Raw genomic sequence first — 24,994 nt, 5'->3', positions numbered from 1 at the left:
AATCGCTGGCTTTTAAAGCAGACCGAGGCAGGCCAGCAGCATGGTTCAATTCCCATGTCAGTCTCACCGAACAGGCGCCGGAATGTGGCGACTAGGGGCTTTTCACAGTAACTTCATTGAAGCCTACTTGTGACAATAAGCGATTTTAATTTTTTCATTTCAATTTGACATCAAGGTACATAGAGATATTAGTACAGATAGTCAGAGGTAGGTAAGAAGTGACAAAAAGAAGGGGAGCAATGGAGCAGGGGAATTCCAGAGCTCAAGACCCAGGCAATGAATTCCAGAGCTCAAGATCCAGACAACTGAAGGCATGGCCATCAATGGTGAAGTGAAAGAAATTGGGAACATGCACAAGGTCAGGTCTGGAGGAGCAGAGGAAAGGATTAGGGTTGGAGGAAGTGAAGAGGTAGAGAGCAGTGAAGTAATGGAAATATTTGAACAAGGAGGAGGAGTTAGATTTATTATCTATACTGATGCTTCAATTAGGATTTCAGTGATGTTTACTGTGGAAATTGTTATGTTGTTTAAATTGTGGCAAAAAAAGGCAGTAAAATCATAAGTTTGTCCTTCCAAATGGAGAGAGCAGTGTGAGCTATAAAACTGAGTTCAGCACTGGTGAATGCAGATCTGTCACTGGTAGTGGCAATGGTAAAAATAATTTGAGATGTCAAATAAAGATCAGCACACAAGAATAATATTAAAATAACATCACAGCATATTGGCCCTGTTTAGGAGACCACGAAGGGAGTCCACACTGAACTGTAGAAAGAAATAATGTTTTATTACAATAACGATCTATGTCGGCACCCAAACTGGCTGACTTTATACAGAAGTTTAACGAGACATGGTTTAGGGTTCCCCACCTCCTTTAACGGGGCAGCTCGTCATATTCAGCAAGGCTCACGGGGAGTTTAATCATGGCCACTTTGTAAGTCTCATGCGGGTTTTGAAACCCTGATGCCCGAGCAATGTTCACATATTGAAAACAATAACACTATAACTGAAGTTTTGATGCAATATCCCAGTAAACGTTTAACAAACACGAGGTACACGAAGACAAACAGCAAGTTAACTTTTTTGTTTAAACAACGAGAAAAAAATATCATCAACTAGGGCAGCACGGTAGCATGGTGGTTAGCATAAATGCTTCACAGCTCCAGGGTCCCAGGTTCGATTCCGGCTGGGTCACTGTCTGTGTGGAGTCTGCACGTCCTCCCCGTGTGTGCGTGGGTTTCCTCCGGGTGCTCCGGTTTCCTCCCACAGTCCAAAGATGTGCGGGTTAGGTGGATTGGCCATGCTAAATTGCCCTCAGTGTCCTTAAAAAGTAAGGTTATGGGGGGGGTTGTTGGGTTACGGGTATAGGGTGGATACGTGGGTTTGAGTAGGGTGATCATTGCTCGGCACAACATTGAGGGCCGAAGGGCCTGTTCTGTGCTGTACTGTTCTAATTCTAATTCTAACTGACCAACAACCAAGTCACACAAGAGCCACAAATATTTTCTTCATGAGTGGAATAAATAGGGCAGCAGGGTGGTGTAGTGGTTAGCATTGCTGCCACACGGCGCCACGGTCCCAGGTTCGATCCCGGCTCCGGGTCACTGTCCGTGTGGAGTTTGCACATTCTTCCCGTGTTTGCGCGGGTTTCGCCCCCACAACCCAAAGATGTGCAGGGTAAGTGGATTGGCAACGCTAAATTGCCCCTTAATTGGAAAAAATGAATTAGGTACTCTAAACTTATTTTTTAAAAAAGATGAATGGAATAAATGGAGTGCTGCAAAGGTTCTTACTGAGAGGACAGGTTGGCCTGGTTAGTTTCAATGGTGGTTGCCACAAGTGAAGTTAGGCAGATGAGGTGTCATTCACTTCTTTGGTTACCAATTTGAAAAACTCTTCACTAGGATAAAGCCCCGTCGCAATTTGAACGAATCAGGTTGGGTTACAAATTTTACATTTTATTTACTTGTCTCAATGCTAGCAGTTAAAATACAAAAAATAAATCACTGCAAAAACAGTATGACATATTCTGAGGTCAGTACTCACCATATTTCAGCCAGTACTACCTTCGGCAAACCAGACTGCAGAAAGAAATTGCGAGCTTGGTCACCTGTTAAGCATTAAAATATACACATTTGAATATAATAAGGAAGGTATTTATAAGTCGCTTTGAAACCATAGCTCCATCACAAAGATCTTAGGAAAGAAAAATGTGTAAACAATCACAACCTTATGTGTGTGGAGTGATGCATCGTATCCCATGCAAGAGGGATCACCATGTGGCTGTTGCTGCATTGACTTGAAGATTAATATCTCCATTGCTGTCCATTCCTCTCACCTTGCGATAGATACACTGGTCTCTGGCTTGACTTTCTACCGGTTCTCCTTGCTAGCCTTCTAGTTTTCACAAAATACAACTTCACTAAACTGGGATTACTTTTCCAACAACCTCTTCACAACCATCACATTCTCTGTGATGATATAATAATAATCTTTTATTGTCACAAGTATGAAGTTACTGTGTAAAGCCCCTAGTCACCACATATAACAGAAGTCAGATATAATCTTGCACAGAACCTGCACCTTCCTACCACGTATCTTCACCAAGCTCCACTGGCTTTTCTCTACCCCAATTCATCAATGAGAAGATCCTTGTCATTGTGTTTAATTTCCTCCAAGGCCTCACCACACTCTCTCCAGCCTGCACATGTACAATTTCCTGGACAGTGGGTTTGTTCTTTGCTTCCATCAGTCCACCACTGGTCAACGATCTTTCAGCCACTTTAGTTGCACCCTCCAGAACACTTTCCCAATAGTTATCTACTTTGCAACCTGATCATTAGTTTCCAAAATGATCTTTAAACACTGCATCTTCATCTCCCAACAGTGATCCCCGTTTTGCCCTTCACCTTTTTGTATTTTAGTTGGTGTAAAGCACTCAGCAATGCTGTTTTCTTAGAGAATGTTACATTCCAAACTGCATGCTCTATTCCATCTAAACTGCATGCATCTAAACTGCATGCTCTACTCCAACATGGTCCAACTATTCTTTTCTATAGATCTGTAAGCGAGCTGGTAAGGGGCACGAAGAGTTCCAGGTAGAATGGAGGGAAGGAGAGAGGTTTGAAATTTTGAGATATAAATGGAGTTAAAATGTACCAGAAAGTTTTCTTAATGCAAATATTCAGTATTTTACAGAAGTTGCCCCTCGACTCATACAAACACTGCATCTATTTTCTACCATCAACATTCGATTTTTACCTTTATGATATTGTGTATTGATGTTTTTCAAGCCAATAAACATGAAGAAATGTTGCATACACCTAGGGCGGGATGGTGGCACAGTGGTTAGCACTGCTACCTCACAGCGCCGAGGAATACCTCACTGTAGCCACCTAAAATGGACACTGAACCAAACAAAATGGAGAATCGCTAAGACTACAGGGAAAAACAGTTTAGCCAAGGCAAACAGCCTGCAAACACTCATTAGCATTTTGCAAGCAGCAAAACCAGTTTCTGGCCAGGTGGAAGATCTCCAACCAAAGGTGATAATGGCAGAACGTTTTACATACTAATGAGGCAGTCCAGATCTAGGCACACACAATGGCAACATTTGGGTTTGAATAAGATACTTTAAGTGGATGTCCAGACAGAGCGGCACCAGAAGTATCCACTATAGAAACCGCCCCCACCATCGAGAAAGACCCTCACATTGGAGGAATTCAAAAGATATCGATTGGAAGCGATCCAATCGATACCTAAAGGTAAAGCCCGCCCAGAAAAAGGGAAGGACATTGGGGACCCCTATAAAAATAGACCCCCACACATGGTCCTGTCTGTTGTTTCGTGCTCCAGCTTTGACCAAGAACTCCAACGTGTATCCTGACTCCAGCCGTTGAGCACCAGCCGCCGAACCGTAAGTGCCAATACGACGCTCGCTACGCGAACCAAGCCCGCTAGACCCCCAGTGACCAGCACGCTTTCTGAAGGTTGCAGACCAAGACCGGGACGAAGGCCTCGCTCCCTGACCTTGCCTGTTCCTGTGTAGTTAAGTATTCTGTTTGCTTAGTTTAGTCATAGCTTAGTCCCTTAGTGTGTGCATGCGTATTTATTATAATTGTATAATAAATATTGATCGTTTGGAACTTACTAATCGGTGTATCGTTTTATTACTTTGAACCTGACCTTGAGATATTTTGTGAGTTGTCTATACGGCAACTGGCGACTCCTGAGCTGAAAGATACATAGACAGAGCCTAGTGGTGTTAAGCACACGGCCTTTAACAGAGGCAAGTTAATACACCCCAATAAACGCGTTTTGCACCCATATCAAAACGTGCAACAGGACCAGGGTTTGATCCCTGTCCCGGGTCGCTGTCTGTGTGGAGTTTGCACGTTCTCCCAGTGTCTGCATGGGTTTCACCCTCACAACCCAAAGATACAGGGTCGGTGGATTGGCCACGCTAAATTGCCCCTGAATTGGGAAAATAATAATTGGGTACTCTAAATTTATTTTTAAAAATGTTATGTCCACTTATCATAAATTACAGAGCCCGCATAACTCTTTATTTTCACATCATAGGTTAATAACCAAGTGCTTTTTGAGTTTCTTTTTAAATATTTTTATTCAAGGCATTTAACTAATATAAACAGAATATCAAAAGAACACATCAACCCAATAAACAACCACAACCCTCCAACCCACCTAACACCAACACCCGCCACCTTCCCCTCAATTCTCCTTGTACTTCTGGGCTAACCCCTCTACCGACCCCTGCAGAATGAACTTAACCTTCTCCAACCTCAGGAATTCCCTGCCTACTCAAACCCCAAGATCAACCCATGGGGTTTCCTAAACAAAAAAAAGACTCTGTGAAAAAGCTAAGGACGTTCTGGAAGATGAACAGAAACGTAGGCAGCTTCGTCATTTTCATTGTCTGCACCCACCCAGCCAGTGACAGCGGCAAAACATCGCCTCTTAAAAATCTGCCTTCATCCCCTCCACCAATCAAGCCAAGTTCAATCTAAGCAGTTAGGCCCAGCTCCACTTGAATCCCTGAGTACCTGAAACTTGTCCCCACCACCCTAATTGGCAACTCCAGTAATCTCCTTTCCCGACCTCTGGCATTGATTGGGAAAACCTCACTCTTTCCCATGTTCAATTTATATCCTGAAAAGCAACCAAATTCCCCTATATCCCCAAAATCCCCCAATGCTGCCCTTCGGGTCCGAAATATATAACAAGTCATCCGCATATAGCCAAACCCTATGCTCAGCACCCTCTCCGATTAATCCCTTTCCAATCCCTCGATGCCCAAAGCACAATTGCCAATGATTCTATCGCCACGGTGAAAAGCATCGGTGTGAGCGGGCACCACTGCCTCGTCCCATTATGCAGCCCAAAGTAACCTGAACCCACTTGGTGCGTCCGCACACTCACCGCTGGCGCCTTGTACAGCAGCCGGACCCAATCCACAAACCCCCCCCCCCCAGCACCTCAAACAAATATGCCCACTCCACCCAATCAAAAGGCTTCTCCGCGTCCAACGCCACCACTATCTCTACCTCCTGCCCCTCCAAGGGGATCATAATTACGTTAAGTAACCTCTGCACATTCACCGACAACTGCCTTCCTTTCACAAAACGCTCCTGGTTCTCCCCTATCACCCCCGTCATAGAGTTTTTAATCCGTGGTGCAAGCACCTTTGCCAATGGCTTGGCATAAACATTCAATCATGGTATCAGGCGGTATGACCCACGCTGCTCCGGGTCCTTATCCTTTTTGAAGCCTGCAACACTGTAGGGTGGACTTCGTTCGCCCTCTCCCTCGCCTCATTATACGTCCTCACCAGCAATGGCCCCAGCTCCAAACCTTTTATAAAACACAACTGGGAACCCATCCGGCCCCGGGCCTTCCCTGCCTGCATCGCACCCATGCCATTCATCACCACCCTCAGCTCAACTGGGGCCCTCAGGCCCTGAACCCACTCCCCGTCCAGCTTGGGAAACTCTAACCCATCCAGGAACCGCCGCATCTTCTCTTGCCCCGTCGGCCTCAAATGACCCATTTACCCCTTCCAGGTCCATTACCACATTACCCCTCTCGCTGTTCACTCGACCAATCTCCCTTGCCGATGCTTGCTTTCTCAACTGATGGGCCAACATCCTCCTTGCCTTCTCCCCATATTCATGCACAGCCCCTCTGCAACTGCCGCACCACCTCTCCCGCAGACACTAACCCAAACTCCATCTGGAGCCTCTGCCTCACCTTCGGCAACCTCTCCTTTGACGCCACCATGTACCTTCTGTCCATCTCAAAATCTCATCTACCAGTCTTGCCCTCTCCTCCCGCTTCACCCTCTCCGTGTGCCCAAATTGAAATAAAAATAGCAGCACCCGCTCGCACAGCCCCTCATCTGCCACCAGCCCAACAACTAACCTCCACTACGGCCATTGGGCCTCCCCCTGAACCACCCACGAATCAACCCATCACCTCCTCTGGCATGTCAAAATAAAACTCCTGTTTCTGATGTGTCACCCACAAGCAGGCAGGGTACAAAACACAAAATTTCACCCCCTTCTTAAAGAGGGCCGCCTTTATCCAGCTGAACCAACTACGCACCCAGGTCCTGGTATTTATGTATATCCTATATTTCTTCATGTATGCAGAACAATATTTTCCACTGTACCTCGGTACACGCGACAATAAATCAAAATCCAATCCTCGCAATCATCAGCAAGGTGATAATGTCAATAGTGTAATCAAGCAGCATTTATACAGCAATAACCTCACTGATGCTCAGCTTGGGTTCCACCAGTGCTACTAAGCACCTGAACTCATTCCAGCCTTGGTACAAACATGGACATAACAGCTGAACTCAAGAATTGAAGGAGGCGAGAGTTACCACCCTTGATACCAGGGCTGCATTCGACCGAGTGTGACATTAAGGAGCCCTGGCAAAGTTGCAGCAAATAGCAATCGGGTAGAAACACTCCCCTGTTTGAAGTCATGCCTAGCACAAAGATGGTTTGGTGGCTGGAGGCCAATCATCTCAGTCCTAGTACATATTTGCAGGACGACCTCATGATAGTGTCCTCAGCTCAACCATCTTTAAGCTGCTTCATCAATGACCTTCCTTCCATCATAAGATCAGAAATGAGGATGTTTGCTGATGAGTGCTAAGTACTCAGCACTAGTCAACTCTATAAATACTGAAACAGTTCCTGCCACTGTGAACCAAGATTAAAGAAAATGACTGCAGATCCCAGAGAGAAAATGCTGGAAAATCTCAGCAGATCTGGCAGCGGTCGGGAGAGAAAAGAGCCAGCATTTTGAGTCCAGATGACCCTTTGTCAAAGCTATAAGACAGGGAAAGTGGGAAATATTTATACTGTGGAGTGAGAATGAAAGATGAGTCATCGCCACAGAAACCCAGGGAAACGGGGTGCTAATAGCCACAGAAAGCACAGGGAAAGAGTGCTAATGGCAGTCCCCAGAGAGAACCAAAGGTGTGAAAAGCGAAACTGCAGAGAAACTAACATCAGAGGGTAAACTGCGACAGATGTAGATGTGGGGGGAGGGGAAGGGGGAAGCAAAGGGGAGAAAGGGTAAGGAAAGGTGGAAAGGATGGGGGGGTTAAAATATATAAAGAAAGAGAAGAGAGAAAGGAATGATAAAAGACAGTTAAAATGAAATAGGATGAAAACAAATGGGTCTGAAGTGGCTGAATTCGATGGAAGGCTGTAGTGTGCCTACCCGGAAGATGAGATGTTGTTCTGGACTGTGTTTTGGACTGTGAACCAAGACCTGGGCAACATTCAGACTTGGGTTGATAAGTGGCAAGTAACATTTGTGCCACGCAAGTGCCAGGTAATGACCATCTCAAACAAATGAGAATCTAACCACCTCCCTTTGACATTCAATGACATTACGACTGAATAGTCGAATCCTCCGCTCTCAATATCCTGGAGGTTACTATTGATGTGAAACTGAACTGGAGCAGCCATATAAATACTGTGGCTACAAGAGCAGGTCAAGGGGCTGGAAATTGTGAGGCAAATAACACACCTCCTGTCTCCCAAAAGTCTGTCCACCATCAGCAAAGAAACATCAGATGAAACATTCTTCACTTGCCTGCTCCAGACTGATGTGAGGTTCCAACAGCATTCAAGATGATTAACACCATCCAAGATAAAGCAGCCTGTTTGATCAGCATCTCAACCATCATAAATCATAGAATTTACAGTGCAGAAGGAGGCCATTCGGCCCATATAGTCTGCACCGGCTCTTGGAAAGAGCACCCTACCCAAGGTCAACACCTCCACCCTATCCCCATAACCCAGTAACCCCACCCTAAGGTGCCCTAACTAAGGGCAATTTTGGACACTAAGGGCAATTTATCATGGCCAATCCACCTAACCTGCACATCTTTGGACTGTGGGAGGAAACCGGAGCACCCGGAGGAAACCCACGCACACAAGGGGAGGATGTGCAGACTCCGCACAGATAGTGACCCAAGCCGGAATCGAACCTGGGACCCTGGAGCTGTGAAGCAATTGTACTATCCACAATGCTACCGTGCTGCCTGTACCAAGTGGCAGCAATATACAGTATTCAGCAGTACAGCATACAAGAAGCAGCGCAGCAACTCACCAAGATACTTCAACAGCACCTTCCAATTCCATGGCTTCCACCACCTCGAAGGGCAAAGCAGCAACGTGTGGCAACATTACCACATGCAAGTTCCCTTCCAAGCTACACACCATTCTGACTTGGAACTATATCCCCACTCCTTCACTATTCGCAGGATCAAAACTCTAGAACTCCCTTCACAGCAGCAGTGTGACTGTACTTCCACCAGATGGACTGCAGCAGTTCAAGGCGACGGCTCACCACCACCTTCTCTGGAGCAATTAGGAATGGGCAACAAATGCTGGCCGAGCCAGCAACACTCACATTCCATAAAATAATGTTTAAAAATCTGAACAAGCACTACAGCAAAAGCCTAATATGGATACAGTTGGTAGCCCATTCACTGTTTTTTTTAAATGAAGAAATGTGTGCAATGGGCTATTCCCACATTAGAATGGAGTGGTGGAGAAGTTGTGAAAAATTAATAAATTGGTAATGCTTACATATTGAATTTTAAATGACTGGAGCTTGAAAGATAGGAGTCCTACTCTGCTGAGATGTAGGAATGAATTATTATTTATTTGAAACTGCGTGGTCCAAACTATTACTTTTAAAACAAAAAGAGACCTCTGAAATAAAAATGGTTGACAGTGATACGCTGGAATCGTTAAGCGGTATTGCACTGATGAATAAAAACTATACCCCAAGGAAAAAAAGAGAATCAAATTGGGTCCTCAAATTTAAAACATTTTAACATGGTTGAGCTAAAGATTCAGAGTGACAAATATATATACTGGTACATAAAGAAGAGGAAAAATAATCATTTAAAAGCTGTTAGTATCTACTGGATTATATGAAACATTTTCAAAAGATTGAGAGTAATCAATTACTGACTGATGCATTTACAGAATGACAAAAGATTAATAGTTAATCTACAGTTACTCTTCTTCTACCAAATTATCACTAGAATCTACTGAGATCAGTGCACCATATTATACTGTGCTCTTTATAAATGCTTGCACAAAATTCTCTGTCCCAGTATTTGAGTATTAATCTGACAGCCTTTCAATGAATTAATACTAGTCCAATTAGCCATTTAAAATGCCTTTCAAACTTCAATTTCAAAGTTTAAATGTTTTCATCGAAGTTGGTTGTAGTTATACTACAACTAGTGTGAAATACCTCCTCGAGATGTTCTCACATAAATTCTGCCCTGCTGATCTGAATTTTCTGGTCAGTTGACCTCAAAGAAAGCTGTCCGCAAAGATCTAATGATCTCAGTGGACTAGATTTTCCGCCACCAATTTAACTCTGGTGTCAAGTTAACGGATCTCTGGCAGTCAGGAAAAGTGACATAATCAAGCCGGGGAAGCAGCTAATTACATTCAAGAATTCTCACGAACAGCATTACATTTTTATAAATTTTTCAAAGCAAGAAATAAAGATTGGGAAATACCCACGAGAAGCTAAAATATCATAAATAATGCTTAAGAAATAATTTCTATTGGATTTTTAAAAATGTATGGAACTTTTATCATAATGAAATTTACACAACTGTAACATTAGTTTCTCAGGGACAGAGCAGTCTTTCAGTCATAGTTATGACGCATTAGGGCATTCCAATCTCAATTCCACCTCAATAACAAGGTGTAACCTCTTGGCAGGGTTTCAAGAGTAACATTACAGCACAAACGAGGGAGTTCTTGTTGGTTCACTGATATCTAAAGATTGCCTCCGAGAGATTTAAACTGTGCATTCCGTCAAGCAGCAGGAGATCACTGACAGCAACTTATGAATATTCACATTTAAGGGCATATGTGCTGATGCTAAGAGTTGCTGTCAGTTTCATAGATTAATGGTTAAAAATAATGTCTTTCCATCATTACAACTGTAAAATCGGAGTCACTGATTTGTACTTGAATGCACTCTTTTAAGTGCAGTTATAACATAGATTCTACGTTAGGATAATGGGAAAAACACATTGACTCAATACAAGACCTATAGCATAGCAATCAGCAGTCTAGGACAGCCATATAAAAAGCATGCTAACTCACATGTTTTATTTTGAAACACTGATGTACTCTCAAAGTTCGATTGGACACATACCTGAAAGTAACCCTCCAAGCGGTTTAAGACTTATAAATTGCTGGTCATGTTTGACTCGTTCATCAGAGGTGATAGCCCACATGTTTGGACCACCTATAAAGCAAACAGACGCACAAGTAAACACATGGATCGTTTCCAATTACACAGACAGTATTTCACAAATGACGTTAGAATCTCCATGTGGGGTATAATTATTCCTGCTGTCCTTCATTCTCCATCTTGAGACCAAGACAGTCATTGAGCCCATGTTCCCACCAAGCTCTCTACCACACTCACCCCCGGTTCCACATCAGACTGGAACACAAGAGAGTTTCCAACCTTTTAACTCTAGAAATCTAGCTCAATTCTCTTGACTTTGGCCCCAGTCTCAAGTTTCCTCACACTACAGTCTGTAAACTGTCAAGAGTGACGAGCACTGTCAGAGGGAAAAAAACAAAGTGTTGGAAAAATTCAGCACGTCTGGCAGCGTCTGTGAAAAGAGAAACAGAGTTAGCGTTTCGAGTCTAATGTGATCCTTCAACAATATGAATTCTTCTCCGAAGAGTCATGTTGGACTAGAAACGTCTCAGATTCTGCCATACCTGCTGAATTTTTTTCAGCACGTTCTGGTTTTATTACCGACCTCCAGCATCCACGGTATTCTGCTTCTATCTTAGTGTCAGAGTCATGTTCTGTGGCTCATTGGCTGACAACTTTCTCAGACCTAAAGTTTTACAGTACTTCCAATTAAATTTTGGCAATGGAGTGAGCATCACTTCAAGCAAATCATCGCAATTACCTTTAATAGCATCTCACTTAATGTTTGTTATAGAACTCAATCAATCTATCAAATATCAGAATAATGTATAAATATGTCCACCAGGTGGCAATGTAGCAATCCTTTCCTTGGAGAAATTCAGACATGATCATGGTGATGACCTGCATGGTCATTCAGGCCACAAGATGCAGAAAATCTCAGGGACAAACTACATATATTCCAAAGGAAAATGCGTAATCTCGTGGAAACAGAATTAAACTTGGGAATTATAAGACAGTCAGTTTAGTGCCAGCGATAGCAAATGAGGCTCAAATCTATACTAAAATAACTGATAAATGGACTTCCGGTGGCGGCGATGCGCAGTTGAGCCGCACATTCGGCCGCTCACGCGAATAACGGACTTTGGGGCTCTTTTCAGGGCCCCCAACGGAGCTGAGGCGGTGAATCCCAACGGGGGAAGAGCCCAGGAGTCGACCCCAACGGTCCCATGGTCCGGACCAGGAGTGGGACAGCGAGAATACCGTCGGAAACACCTAGGAAAAATCGGGGGGCGGAAAAACAAAATGGCGGCCGGCAAAGGCCTCGAGGAGCTGAGTAAGTGGGTCCAGGAGCAGCAGACGATTCTGCTGCGCTGCTTCCAGGAGCTGAAGTTGGAGCTGCTGGAGTCCATCAAGGTAACCAACAGGGAACTGATGGAGACCCAGACAGCCCAGCGGGCTGCGATCCGGGAGCTGCAGCAGCAGGCCTCCGAAAGGGAGGACGAGGTCGCGGCCGTGGCGGGGAAGGTGGAGATGCACGAGGCGCTCCATAAAAGATGGCAGGAGCGGTTCGAGGAGCTGGACAACCGGTCGAGGAGGAAGAATTTGCGGATCCTGGGCCTCACGGAGGGGCTGGGGGGGTCGGACCTAGCGGCCTATGTGGTGATGATGCAAAATTCGCTGATGGGGGCTGTGTCCTTCCAGGGGCCCCTGGAGTTGGAGGGGGCCCACAGAATTCTGGCTAGGAGGCCCAAGCCAAACGAGCCGCCACGGGCGGTGTTGGTATGGTTCCACCGGTTCGTGGATCGTGAGTGTGTGCTCCAGTGGGCCAAGAAGGGGCAGAGCAGCAAATGGGAGAACACGGAGGTGCGGATCTTCCAGGACTGGAGTGCGGAAGTGGCGAGGCGGAGGGCCGGGTTTAACCGGACGAAGGCGGTGCTACACAGACGGAGGGTGAAGTTTGGAATGTTGCAGCCGGTGCGTCTGTGGGTCACCTATAAGGATCGGCACCATTATTTTGAGTCCCCGGAGGAGGCGTGGGCCTTTGTGCAAGCCGAGAAGCTGGACTCAAACTGAGGGTCACCCTGATGGGGGATGCTGTATAATACTGTATTTATTTATACTGTATTTGTATTTGCTTGGTTTAGTGCAAGATGTGGGGTGGCTTTAGGATGGGTGGGGTGATGCCGTGCGGTTTTTTCTATATGGGTTTTTAAGCAGGGGTCAGGTGGACGGGTTCAGTTGCCGCCGTGGGAAACGGGCAGAGCGTGGGACGCTGGCCGGGGGTGGGCAAGGGATGGGGTATGGCTAATCGGCAGGGGAAGGGGGCGGGGAGCCCTCGGATCCGGCTGATAACTTGGAATGTGAGGGGGCTGAATGGGCCGGTCAAATGGGCCTGAGTATTTGCGCACCTGAAGGGACTGAAGGCGGATGTGGCCATGCTCCAGGAGACACATCTGAGAGTGGTGGACCAGGTCCGGCTGAGAAAGGGGTGGGTGGGCCAGGTATTCCACTCAGGGCTGGATGAGAAGAGTAAGGGGGTGGCAATCCTGGTGGGGAAGAAGGTGTCATTTGAGGCGTTGAAGGTGGTGGCTTACAGTGGCGGGAGGTTCGTGATGGTGAGTGGCAAGCTGCAGGGGGAGCAGGTGGAGTTGGTGAATGTCTATGCCCCAAATTGGGACGATGCAGGGTTTATGCGGCATTTGTTGGGCCGTTTTCCGGACCTGGTGGAGGCGGGGGGCCTGATCATTGTGGTGGTGGTGGTGGTTGGGGGGGGGGGGGGGGGGGGGGGGGGGTCCCCCATTGGATCGATGCAAGTCCCGGACGGGTAGGAGGTCGGCGGCGGGTAAGGTGCTGAGGGGATTCATGGACTAGATGGGGGGGTGGACCCTTGGAGGTTTGTGAGGCCAAGGACCAGGGAATACTCGTTTTTCTCCCATGTACATAAGGCCTACTCGAGAATTGATTTTTTTTGTCCTGAGCAGGGGGCTGGTGTCGAGGGTGGAGGAAGTGGAATACTCCGCCATTGCCATTTCGGATCATGCCCCGCACTGGATGGACCTCGGGCTGGGGGAAGAGAGGGACCAACGTCCGCTCTGGCGCATGGAGGTGGGGCTGCTGGCAGATGAGGAGGTGGCCGGGAGGGTTCGGATGTGTATCGAGTGGTACCTCGAGGCCAATGATAACGGGGAGGTTCGAGTAGGGACGGTCTGGGAGGCATTGAAGGCGGTGATGAGGGGGGAATTGATCTCCATCCGAACCCATAGGGAGAGGGGGGAGCAGAGGGAGAGGGAGAGACTGATAGGGGAGATGGTGCAGGTGGATAGGAGATATGCGGTGGCCCCAGAGGAGGGATTGCTGGGGGAGAGGCGTAGCCTTCAGGCCAGATTTGACCTACTGACGACCATAAAGGCGGAAGCTCAATGGAGGAAAGCACAGGGGGCGGTGTATGAACACGGGGAGAAGGCGAGCAGGATGTTGGCGCACCAGCTCCGGAAGCGAGACGCGGCCAGGGAGATTGGGGGAGTGAGGGATAGCGCTGGTAAGGTGGTGCGGAGGGGAGTAGATGTCAATGGGGTCTTCAGGGACTTCTATGGGGAATTGTACCGGTCTGAACCCCCGGTGGAGGGGGTGCAATGGGGTGCTTCTTGGACAAGCTGCGATTCCCGAGGGTGGAAGAGGAGCAGGTGGAGGGACTAGGGGCGCCGATTGAGCTGGAGGAGGTGGTCAAAGGGATAGGGAGCATGCAGTCGGGGAGGCGCCGGGGCCGGACGGGCTTCCGGCGGAATTCTATAAAAAGTATTTGGACCTGTTGGGGCCCCCTGTTGGTCCGAACCTTTAACAAGGCAAGGGATGGGGGGGCTATGTCCCCAACTATGTCACGGGCGCTGATTTCCTTGATCCTGAAGCGGGACAAGGACCCTCTGCAGTGTGGATCATATAGGCCGATTTCGTTGCTGAACGCCGACGCTAAGCTGCTGGCAAAGATCCTGGCCACTAGAATAGAGGATTGTGTGCCTGGGGTCATTCATGAGGACCAGACAGGGTTTGTAAAGGGAAGGCAGCTGAACACAAACGTACAAAGGCTCCTCAACGTCATTATGATGCCGGCTGTGGAAGGGGAGGCGGAGATAGTGGTGACATTAGATGCAGAGAAGGCCTTTGATAGGGTTGAGTGGGAGTATTTGTGGGAGGTGTTGGAGAGGTTTGGGTTTGGGGAGGGGTTTATCCGGTGGGTGAGGCTGCTCTACGAGGCCCCGATGGCGAGTGTAGCCACAAATAGGAGGAGGTCGGAGTACTTTCGGCTGTACCGGGGGACGAGACAGGGGTGCCCCCTGTCCCCCTTGCTCTTCGCGTTGGCGATTGAGCCCCTGGCCATGGCATTGAGTGAGTCAGGGAACTGGAGGGGCCTGGTGCGGGGTGGGGAGGAGCATAGAGTGTCGCTGTACGCGGACGACCTGTTGCTGTATGTGGCGGACCCGGTGGGGGGGGGATGCCGGAGGTGATGAGGATTCTTAAGGAATTCGGGGGTTTCTCGGGGTATAAGTTGAACCTGGGCAAGAGTGAGGTGTTTGTGATGCATCCGGGGGATCAGAGGAGAGGATTGGTAGGCTCCCATTGAAGCAGGCAGGGAAGAGCTTCAGGTACTTAGGGGTCCAGGTGGCGGGGAGCTGGGGGGCCCTGCACAAGCTCAACCTCACAAGGTTGGTGGAGCAGATGGAGGAGGAGTTTAAGAGGTGGGATATGTTACCGCTGTCACTGGCGGGGAGGGTGCAGTCCGTTAAGATGACGGTGCTTCCCGAGGTTTTTGTTCCTGTTCCAGTGCCTCCCCATCCTTATCCCGAAGGCCTTTTTTAGGAGGGTCAACAGGAATATCACGCGATCTGTGTAGGCGCATGGGACTCCGAGGGTTCGAAGAGTTTTCCTGGAACGAGGCAGGGATGGGGGGGGGGGGGGGGGGGGGGGCTGGCGTTGCCCAACCTCTGTGGGTACTATTGGGCTGCCAACGCAGCGATGGTGCGTAAGTGGGTAATGGACGAGGAAGGGGCAGTATGGAAGAGGATGGAGGTGGCGTCTTGTGTGGGCATGAGCTTGGAGGCGCTAGTAACGGCGCCGTTGCCGCTCCCTCCAACGAGGTATACCACAAGCTCGGTGGTGGCGGCTACCCTCAAAATTTGGGGGCAATGGAGACGGCACAGGGGAGAAATGGGGGGCTCGATGGAGGCCCCGATATGGGGGAACCATCGGTTTGTCCCAGGGAGCATTGATGGTGGATTTCTGGGCTGCCACAGGGCAGGGGTTAGGAGGTTGCGGGACCTGTTTGTGGAGGGGAGGTTCGCGAGTTTGGGGGAGTTAGAGGGGAAGTTTGGGCTCCCCTGGGGAACATGTTTTGGTACATGCAGGTTAGGGCGTTTGCCAGGCGGCAGATGGAGGGGTTCCCCTTGTTGCCCCCACGGGAGGTACGGGACAGGGTGCTCTCGGGGGTGTGGGTCGGAGGAGGGAGGATTTCGGACATATACCGGGTAATGCAGGAGGTAGACGAGGCTTCGGTGGAGGAACTGAAGGGTAAATGGGAAGAGGAGCTGGGTCAGGAGATTGAGGAGGGGACGTGGGCAGATGCCCTTGAGAGTGTGAATTCCTCCTCTTCCTGTGCGAGGCTTAGCCTCATACAGTTCAAGGTGCTGCATAGGGCCCACATGACTGGGTCGAGGATGAGCAGGTTTTTCGGGGGAGAGGACAGGTGTGCTAGGTGCTCAGGGAGTCCAGCGAACCACGCCCATATGTTTTGGGCATGCCCAGCATTGGGGGAGTTTTGGAAGGGGGTAGCAAGGACGGTGTCGAGGGTGGTGAGATCCAGGGTCGAATCAGGCTGGGGACTCCCAATTTTTGGGGTTGCAGTGGAGCCGGGAGTGCAGGAGGCGATAGAGGCCGGTGTTCTGGCCTTCGCGTCCCTAGTAGCCCGGCGGAGGATCTTGCTCCAATGGAAGGATGCGAGGCCCCCAAGCGTGGAGGCCTGGATCTCTTATTTGGCGGGGTTCATTAAATTGGAGGGGGTGAAATTTGCCCTGAGGGGATCAGTACAAGGGTTTTTCAGGCGGTGGCAGCCTTTTCTGGACTTCCTGGCGGAACGGTAGGGAAATAGGCCGACAGCAGCAGCAACCTGGGAGGGGGGGGGGGGGGGGGGGGGGGGGGGGGTAAGGATTGGGGGGAGGGAGAACTGTGCACATGGGTTTGTGGAGGGTGCTATCTCTTTCCCTTTCGTTGTCTGGGTGCTCTTTTTGTTTTGTTTTTTGTTTTTTTTTGTTCTTTCCTTTTGTTTGAAGTTGCTCTTGAAGCTGGGGGGGTATTGTTCATGGGGTGTTACCGCGGGTGTTTGTTAATAGAGTTAAGATGTTTATATTTTGTAAAAATTTCAATAAAAATTATTTTTAAAAAAAATAAATAACTGATAAATGATAATCTATAGATAGAGATAATAAGTCTTCATGTGTTATGGAAGTCTTAACTCACCTGATGAGCAGAAATAAACCTGGGTAATGCAGTTGAAGCCATACGACTTGACTTTTCACAAGCCGCTTGCAGATTCTATGATTCTTTAGGCAAATGGGGTTAACTGAGATGGGCTTTTTGGTTGGCATGGACCAGTTAGGGCCGAAGGGCCTGTCTCCGTGCCGTAGATTCTATGATAGGGGACCACATGGTAGGCTCATGGCACTTAGAGTTAGGAGACTAATAGCTATATATTTATCAAATTGGCTCAAAACAATAGAAAGCATAAAAAAGGGACAAAGTAGTTATTCAGATGTGAGGAAGGTAAAAAGCAGTGTTCCACAAGGATCAGTGCTGGCATTATTATTCATAATTTACATTACTTATTTGGATTTAGGAACAAGTAGCTCAATATCAATATTCACAGATGGGCATAGCTAACACTGAGAAAGAATGAAAAATAGAATAATACATTAGTAAGCTTGCAGATTGGACAGTTAAATAGCAAATTAACTTTAACATAATAAATGTGAGGCGATTGGTATGAAAAATGGAAAGATAATCTTAGAAAATAAGTAACTGAAAGGAGTAGAAGAGCAGAGGGATACAGGGATACAGATGAGTAAATCATTAAAAGCAGCATTCTAGGTTAGAAAAGCATTAAAAATACTAACAGAGGGCAGATCCATGGGTTTATGCACCCATGGCACAAAGAATTTGCATTCTTCTCCCCAGTAATTACGGTGTATTCCAGGATTGACTTTTTTCTGGTGGATAGGTCTCTTCTACCGTGGGTTAGGAAGGCAGAATACTCAGACACTGTCATCGTGGATCATGATAAAAAGTCTTACAACACCAGATTAAAGTCCAACAGGTTTATTTGGAATGACGAGTTTTCGGAGCGCAGCCCCTTCATCAGGTGAGTGACTCACCTGATGAAGGGGCTACGCTCCGAAAGCTCATGATTCCAAATAAACCTGTTGGACTTTAACCTGGTGTTGCAAGACTTCTTACTGTGTCAACCCTAGTCCAACGCCGGCATCTCCACATCATGGCTACCATCGTGATCATGCCCCACATCTGGTGGATTTGGTTTTGGAGTCGGGCCTGTTGACTCATCAGCTGAGGCAGCAGGGAGCCTCCTGGAAATTATTCAAGTTAGGGACTCGAGTGGTAATTTGGTTTCTGCCCCAGATAAAGTTAACGTTATGTTGAGGCTTTTTAGAAGAATATTTAGAGGCCAGAGCCCTCAGTGGGGGGCTTGGACAAGTCAACATTTTTAGATGGATTGGAGTTTCGGTGGTGGGAGAGAGATGGGAGGAGTTGGAGGCCCCGTTAGATCCTGAAGAGATTTTGATTGGTATTGGGTGAATGCAAATGGGTAAAGCTCCTGGGCCTGATGTGTTTCCTGCAGAATTGTATAAGTTTGCTGATCAGTTGGTTCTGTTGCTGGTATATTTAATTACTCTTTGTCCCAGGGATCCCTGCCTGCTACACTTTTGCAGACATCTATTTCTCTTCTGTTGAACATAGAACATAGAACAGTACAGCACAGAACAGGCCCTTCGGCCCTCGATGTTGTGCCGAGCAATGATCACCCTACTCAAACCCACGTATCCACCCTATACCCGTAACCCAACAACCCCAACCCCCTTAACCTTACTTTTTAGGACACTACGGGCAATTTAGCCTGGCCAATCTACCTAACCCGCACATCTTTGGACTGTGGGAGGAAACCGGAGCACCCGGAGGAAACCCACGCACACACGGGGAGGACGTGCAGACTCCGCACAGACAGTGATCCAGCCGGGAACTGATCCTGGGACCCTGGAGCTGTGAAGCATTTATGCTAACCACCATGCTACCGTGCTGCCCTCAAAGAAGGACAAGGAACCAACCGAGTGCGAATCATACCAGTCTATCTCGCTGTTAAATGTGGACACCAAGGTACTGGCCAAGGTGTTGGGCGTAAGCCTGGAGACCTATTTCCCTGAAGTGATTTCAGAGGATCAGACAGGCTGTGGTAAAATAATTATCAGCCAATATTCCGGCATATTTCAGCCAATGTTCCAAGGCTGTTGAATGTTGCTCCCTCCCCGTCTGAGAAGCCCGAGCCAGAGGTGATTGTGTCTTTAGATGCCGAGAAGGATGGAGTGGAGGTACCATTTCGAAGTTCTGGAGAGGTTTGGTCTGGGCCAAATTTGATTTCATGGGTACGGTTGTTCTAGGAGGCCCTCTTGGTTAATGTTCGTACCAATTCTTTTGAGTTTGACATACTTCCGTTTGAATAGGGGGACTATTTTGTCCACCCTCCTATTTGCAATAGCGACTGACACCTTAACCATAGCTTTCAGGGCTTTGTGCAAGTGGAAGAGGGTAATGAGGAGGGGTGGAGCATAGTGTGTCCCTATATGCTGATGATCTGTTGCTTTATGTTATGGACCAGATCCCCACTATGGGTGATATAATGGGAGCTATTGAGGAGCTTTGGTTCATTTTCAGGTTACAAGTTGAATCTGGAAAAGAGCAAATGTTTTCCGGCTAACTCCCCAGGGACAGAAGCATACTTGGGGGCGTTGCCTTTTCATTTGGCCAGCTCTAGCTTCAGGTATCTGGGTGTCCGAGTGGCCAGGGCTTCATAAATTGAACATCGCAAGTCTGGTGGACACGGATAAGTCCGATCTGCAGGCAGAGTCCAGTCTATTAAAATAAAGGTTTTTGTTTCAATGTCTTTCTGTCTTCCTCCCTAAATCTTTATTTATGAATATTGGCGGTCAAGACATCGAGGTTCACAGGGTAGATCTTCAAAGAACTGGGCAATCGGGGGCCCAAGCATTGCCAAATTTGCATTATTATTAATGGGCTGTCAATACTATGTAAGGATCTAGTCGAGATGCACTGATGACAACCTCACTTCCGTTTTCTCAGGCTAGGTACTCCTCGAACCCGGTGATCGCGTTCACTGTAAGGATCTGGATTCAATTCAGGCAGCATTTCAAGCTTGGATCTGTATCGAGGATGGGCCCTATCTGTGCCAATCACTTATTTGAGCCGTCGAGATTGGATGCCACGTTCGGGGTGAAGGAAAGGAAGGGCTTGAAAGATTTGCGGATTGGTTTGTCGAAAGATGGTTTTCCAGCCTGGAGGAATTGTTGGCGAAGTTTGTGCTTGTGGGGTCAAACTTGTTCAGGCACTTCCAGATAAGGAATTTTGAACGGTTGGCCTTCCCAACATTTCCCGTGGCACTGCAGATGTCTCTGTTGGAAAGGAATGTTTCTCTGGCGGGTAGCACGTCTGGTATTAATGGGCAAATTCTGTCTAAGGATTCAGACTCGGCGGATGGGGTGAAGGCAAAGTGGGAAAGGAAGTTGGGACCTATAGTGGATGATGAGATGTAGAGCGAGGCACGTCTTAGGACAGTTTGGTCTAAGCCAGCTTACGGTGCTGCATAGAGCACACCTGACCAAAACTAGAATGAATGTGTATTTTCAGGAGGCAGAAGACAGGAGCGAGTGCTGAACCAGGGGCCAGCCATCATACACACATGTTCTGGTCTTGCCCCAAACTGGTAGCTTTTGGACCTCCTTCTTCAGCATCATGTCAGCGATTCTGAATATCCATCTGGAGCCTTGTTCTCTGGTGGCCATTTTTGGGGTGTTGGACTCGCTGGAGCTACAGACGGGAGTCAAGGCAGATGTCCCTGCCTTCGCCTCGTTGATCGCCCGGAGGCAACTTCTCCTAGGGTGGAGCTCTACTACTCCACCAAATGCCTCGTTATGGTTGGGTGACCTAATGGAGAAATACAATTTACAAGAATGGCAGCAAAACAGGGAGATTACAGCTATTGGGAAGATTTTCAAAAGGAGAAGGAAAGGATACACCTGATAGTAGTTTTAAAAATAATGGCTAGGTTGAACTAATGGAAGAATCCAAAACCCTGGGGCCATAAATATATAATATAGTTACGCACTATAGGAAGATTTTTGTTTTTTACTCCGTTAGAATGTGAAACCCGTTACCACAGTAAGTGGCTGGACCAAAGAGCTTGGTTGTTTGCTGAAGGAGACGACAAGAGCAAATGGGAGAAAAAGGGACTCGTGTAGTATGAATGTCAGCCCAGACTAGCTGGGCCACATGATCTGTTTTAGTACTGCATATAATAACTGCCAGCACAGCAGATCTGATTAGCATCCATTCCATATGGAAGGGTGACTTTATCAGACACAATTCTATGAAATGAGTTGAAGCTGTATGCGGTAATATGTTTAGCCCAGCACACAATGCATATCCCTGGGATGAACACACAATTACTCCAAAACCACCACCCCAAGTAAAAATTCCGTGGTGTAATTTCCAATGAGAATTGCTCACTTTCTAATAGCATCATTCTTCCAGCATTTCCCTGCTTTGCCCCTCAAAGGTTGTATGTACATTCAGCTCAGAAGTCCCTTTTAATCTGAGGTTTCCTTCTCAATGATATATAAATCGTGGGAAATCAGATAAGTTTTGTTTGTCACTAGCAACCATAAAGTTGATTATTAAATACAGCTGCAATTTTAGTATTTTATAGCATTTTAGACATAACTTGACAATTTTACATTGTTCATATTTCAGACTGGTTAGTCAATAAAACTAACAGTTCTAGTTCTACAAGCTTTCAAAGGAATTTACCAATGGGCTAATACACCGTTAAATACTGTGTATTATGTTACTTCCCACTTCAAGAGTTTAAGGCTGCCATTACACTATATACACTGGTCTGGGATTGTTATCTGTTTTGAGTGTGTATCAGGTGGCCTGAACTTATGCTATTTTTCAACTTGAAATGCAGGTTCTGCCTAGAAAGTTCACATTTCATGGATATCAATCGTACGATGATGCACATGTGACTGTTCCTGCAAATTCATGCAAAGTAGGTTGCAAATCTAAAAATGTATAGGCAGGATACTATTTTGAAGCAAAACAATTGGACTCTGAGGGGACTCGGGGTGGGGGGGGGGGGGGGGGGAGGTGAGGAAGATACTTGCAGTTGATACTCCTAATGCCATCCAACAAAAAATTGCAGCAAAGTATACTGCTACTTACACACTGGGATATAGTGTGAAATCCTTTATTTCCTCTGCTTCAATGTACTTGGCAGTCAGATTATCTATCTGCCTTAGGGTTATATTGCCACTTTTGTATCACTGAATTGGGAACAGCTCCAATATGTTAAAAGTGGCAGTATAATTGCACCCCAAATTATGAGGAACGATTGAGGAAGTTGTTCTTCATAAACATTTTGAAGAACCTGATTGGAATCTTAAAACAATGGACAGAATTGGTCTGACTAATGGGTCACTGGGTCACTATGGAGACGCGCTTTAGTCTTTGCTAGTCATAGCACACGCAGACGCAATATTTTGTTACTGCTCATTGTTTCTACAAGCTACAAGAACATAGATCACATTTGTTGCACAAAAACGGTCACCAAATGCATTGTGCCCCAGTGGCAGTTTGAGATATCTTGGGCGGCATTCTCTCACCCCAGGGCCGGGCTGGAGAACTGCTGCGAATCGCGCCACGCTGCCCTGGCGCAATTCTCCAGAGAGCGGAGAATCTGCGGCATTGGCACCGACACGGTTGGCGTGGCGGCGGTCGGGGGCTGCTCTACGGCCCCACCCCCGGCAATTCTCTACCCAGGATGAGCCGAGCAGCCGTAGAAAAAACCTGAGTCCCGCTGCCGCCGTTCTAACCTGGTCTTACCCGGCGAGGCCTCAGCGTGGATGGATCTGGGAGCGGTCTGCTGGGGGGGGGGGGGGAGACTCCGCTGTAGCCTGGCCAGCGATCGGGGCTCACCAATTGGCGGGCCAGCTTCTCAGGCTGGGGGCCTCCTTTGTTCCGCGCCGGCCCCTGTAGCCATACACCATGTTGCGTCGGGGTCGGTGCGATGGGAGACACCACACATGTGTGGAAATCGCGCCAGTCTCACTGCGCATGCGCAGACTCGCGACGCCCATCTGACGTCGGGATCATCAGCTGGAGCTGCGTGGGTCACCGGCCACTGGAGGGGTCAAAATTGCTGCTCCTGAGGCCATGTTGACGCCGTCGGGAAACGCGACGGCGTTTATGACGCCGTCAACGCTTAGTCTCAGGATCAGAGAATCCCGCTCTTTTTGTGTCAATCTGTTCAAATTAGCCAGCTTGATACTTCGATCAAGTGAAGGGAAAGACGTATTCTTACCAACCTAAATTTTCATTGGCAAATCCATTCTATGTATTGACAAACTGTTAATGGCGGTTCAGAAAACTCTGTTGCTTTTACATACATTTTATAATAATCTTTATTAGTGTCACATATAGGCTTACGTTAACACTGCAATGAAGTCACTGTGAAAATCCCTCAGTCGTCACATTCGGGCGCCTGTTCGGGTACACAGAGGGAGAATTCAGAATCACTGGTTCAGTATTTCACTGAAGGAGTTTGAATGGGGTTCAGTGCTAGGTCCCTTATATACAAAATGATTATAGGTGAGAATGTGGGGGAGATGATAAGTAAGTTTGTGGATGATACAGAGATTGGCATGGTGGTTAATAATGAGGAAGGTTCCGGGTTGCATGAAGATAATGGACAAGTTGGTCAGATGGGCAGATCAGTGGCAGATGGAATTTAATCCTGAAAAGTGTGAGGTGAAGCACTTTGGAAGGAGTAACAAGACAAGGGATTATTCAATAAATGGCAGAACACTAGGAAGCTCAGAGGAACAAAAGGTGGCTGAACAGGTTAATAGGGTAGTTAAGAAGGCATGGGACACTTGACTTCAGTCGTGGCACAGATTATAAGAGCAAGGAGGTTATGTTGGAGCTGTACAAAACTTTGGTTAGGCCACAGCTAGAGTACTGTGTACAGTTCTGGTTTCCTCATTATAGAAAGGGGGTGATTGCAGTGAAGAGAAAAATGCAGCAAAGATTCACCAGGATGTTGCCTGTGATGGAGCATTTGAGCTATGAAGAGAGGCTAGATAGGCTTGGGTTGTTTTGTTTGAGCAAAGAAGGCAGAGGGGGTACCTGATTGAGGTGTGTAAGATTATGAGGAGTATGGGCAGGGTGGATAAGCAGCAGCTGTTCACCTTAGTTGAAGGGTCAATAACAAGGAGGGCATTATTTTAAATTTGTTTCCACGCTGAATGTGGTGAGAGTCTGGAAGACACTGCCTGGTTTTGGGGGGAGGGGGGTGGAGGCTGTAAAAGAAACAATGGGAAAATATGAGAAAATACATGAGAGAATGTAGGGAAAAATCCCACGAAGGGTTAACAGCAGCTGCAAAAGAAGGTTTTGAAATGCAGAGGGCCTTTATCAAACAGGCGTGAAGAAAACAGCTTGTGACTACTTAAGCTGCATGTCTTTTAAGTCACAGTTGATTGAACTTTTAGTTATGTGGAAAAAAAGCAATATTTTGCAGCTTCTTCGAAGTTCATTATTTTAGTAAGCAGCTAAAAAAGAATTGCTAGGATTTTCAGTTGAATTGGGTGACAAATGTTTAGGTGTAAAATTCTGCTGACACCAGGTGAATATGGGAAGCTGTTGACAACGCGACTATGGGAGCACACGTTAACCCCAAATCGGAGTCAGAGTTACATAGAACATAGAACAGTACAGCACAGAACAGGCCCTTCGGGGCCTGTGTTGACAAGTGTTGACAAGTGATAATTTGGATTAAAAACCTCAACAAAATTTCTAACTGTAACAATGGATGGTGAGATATCTCTGCCCTAAT

At 47.2% G+C, this 24,994-nt stretch overlaps 1 protein-coding gene across 1 annotated transcript in view; it reads right to left on the bottom strand.

Moving 5' to 3' along the window:
• LOC119967399 (intersectin-2-like) overlaps nt 1-24,994 on the bottom strand; it is a 323,719-nt gene that overhangs the window by 205,105 nt on the left and 93,620 nt on the right. Inside the window, exons 4-5 of the mRNA XM_038799906.1 lie at nt 10,735-10,827; nt 2,044-2,107 (exon numbers count right to left, since the gene is read on the bottom strand). Coding sequence (XP_038655834.1) covers nt 2,044-2,107; nt 10,735-10,827 — 157 coding nt within the window. The remainder of the gene's footprint in view (nt 1-2,043; nt 2,108-10,734; nt 10,828-24,994) is intronic.

This window comes from Scyliorhinus canicula, chromosome 6 (assembly GCF_902713615.1).
Source record: "Scyliorhinus canicula chromosome 6, sScyCan1.1, whole genome shotgun sequence".
In the NCBI taxonomy this organism is placed as follows: domain Eukaryota; kingdom Metazoa; phylum Chordata; class Chondrichthyes; order Carcharhiniformes; family Scyliorhinidae; genus Scyliorhinus; species Scyliorhinus canicula.
The sequence above is the reverse complement of the archived record's forward strand: the minus strand, read 5'-3'. Positions and strand labels throughout refer to the sequence as shown.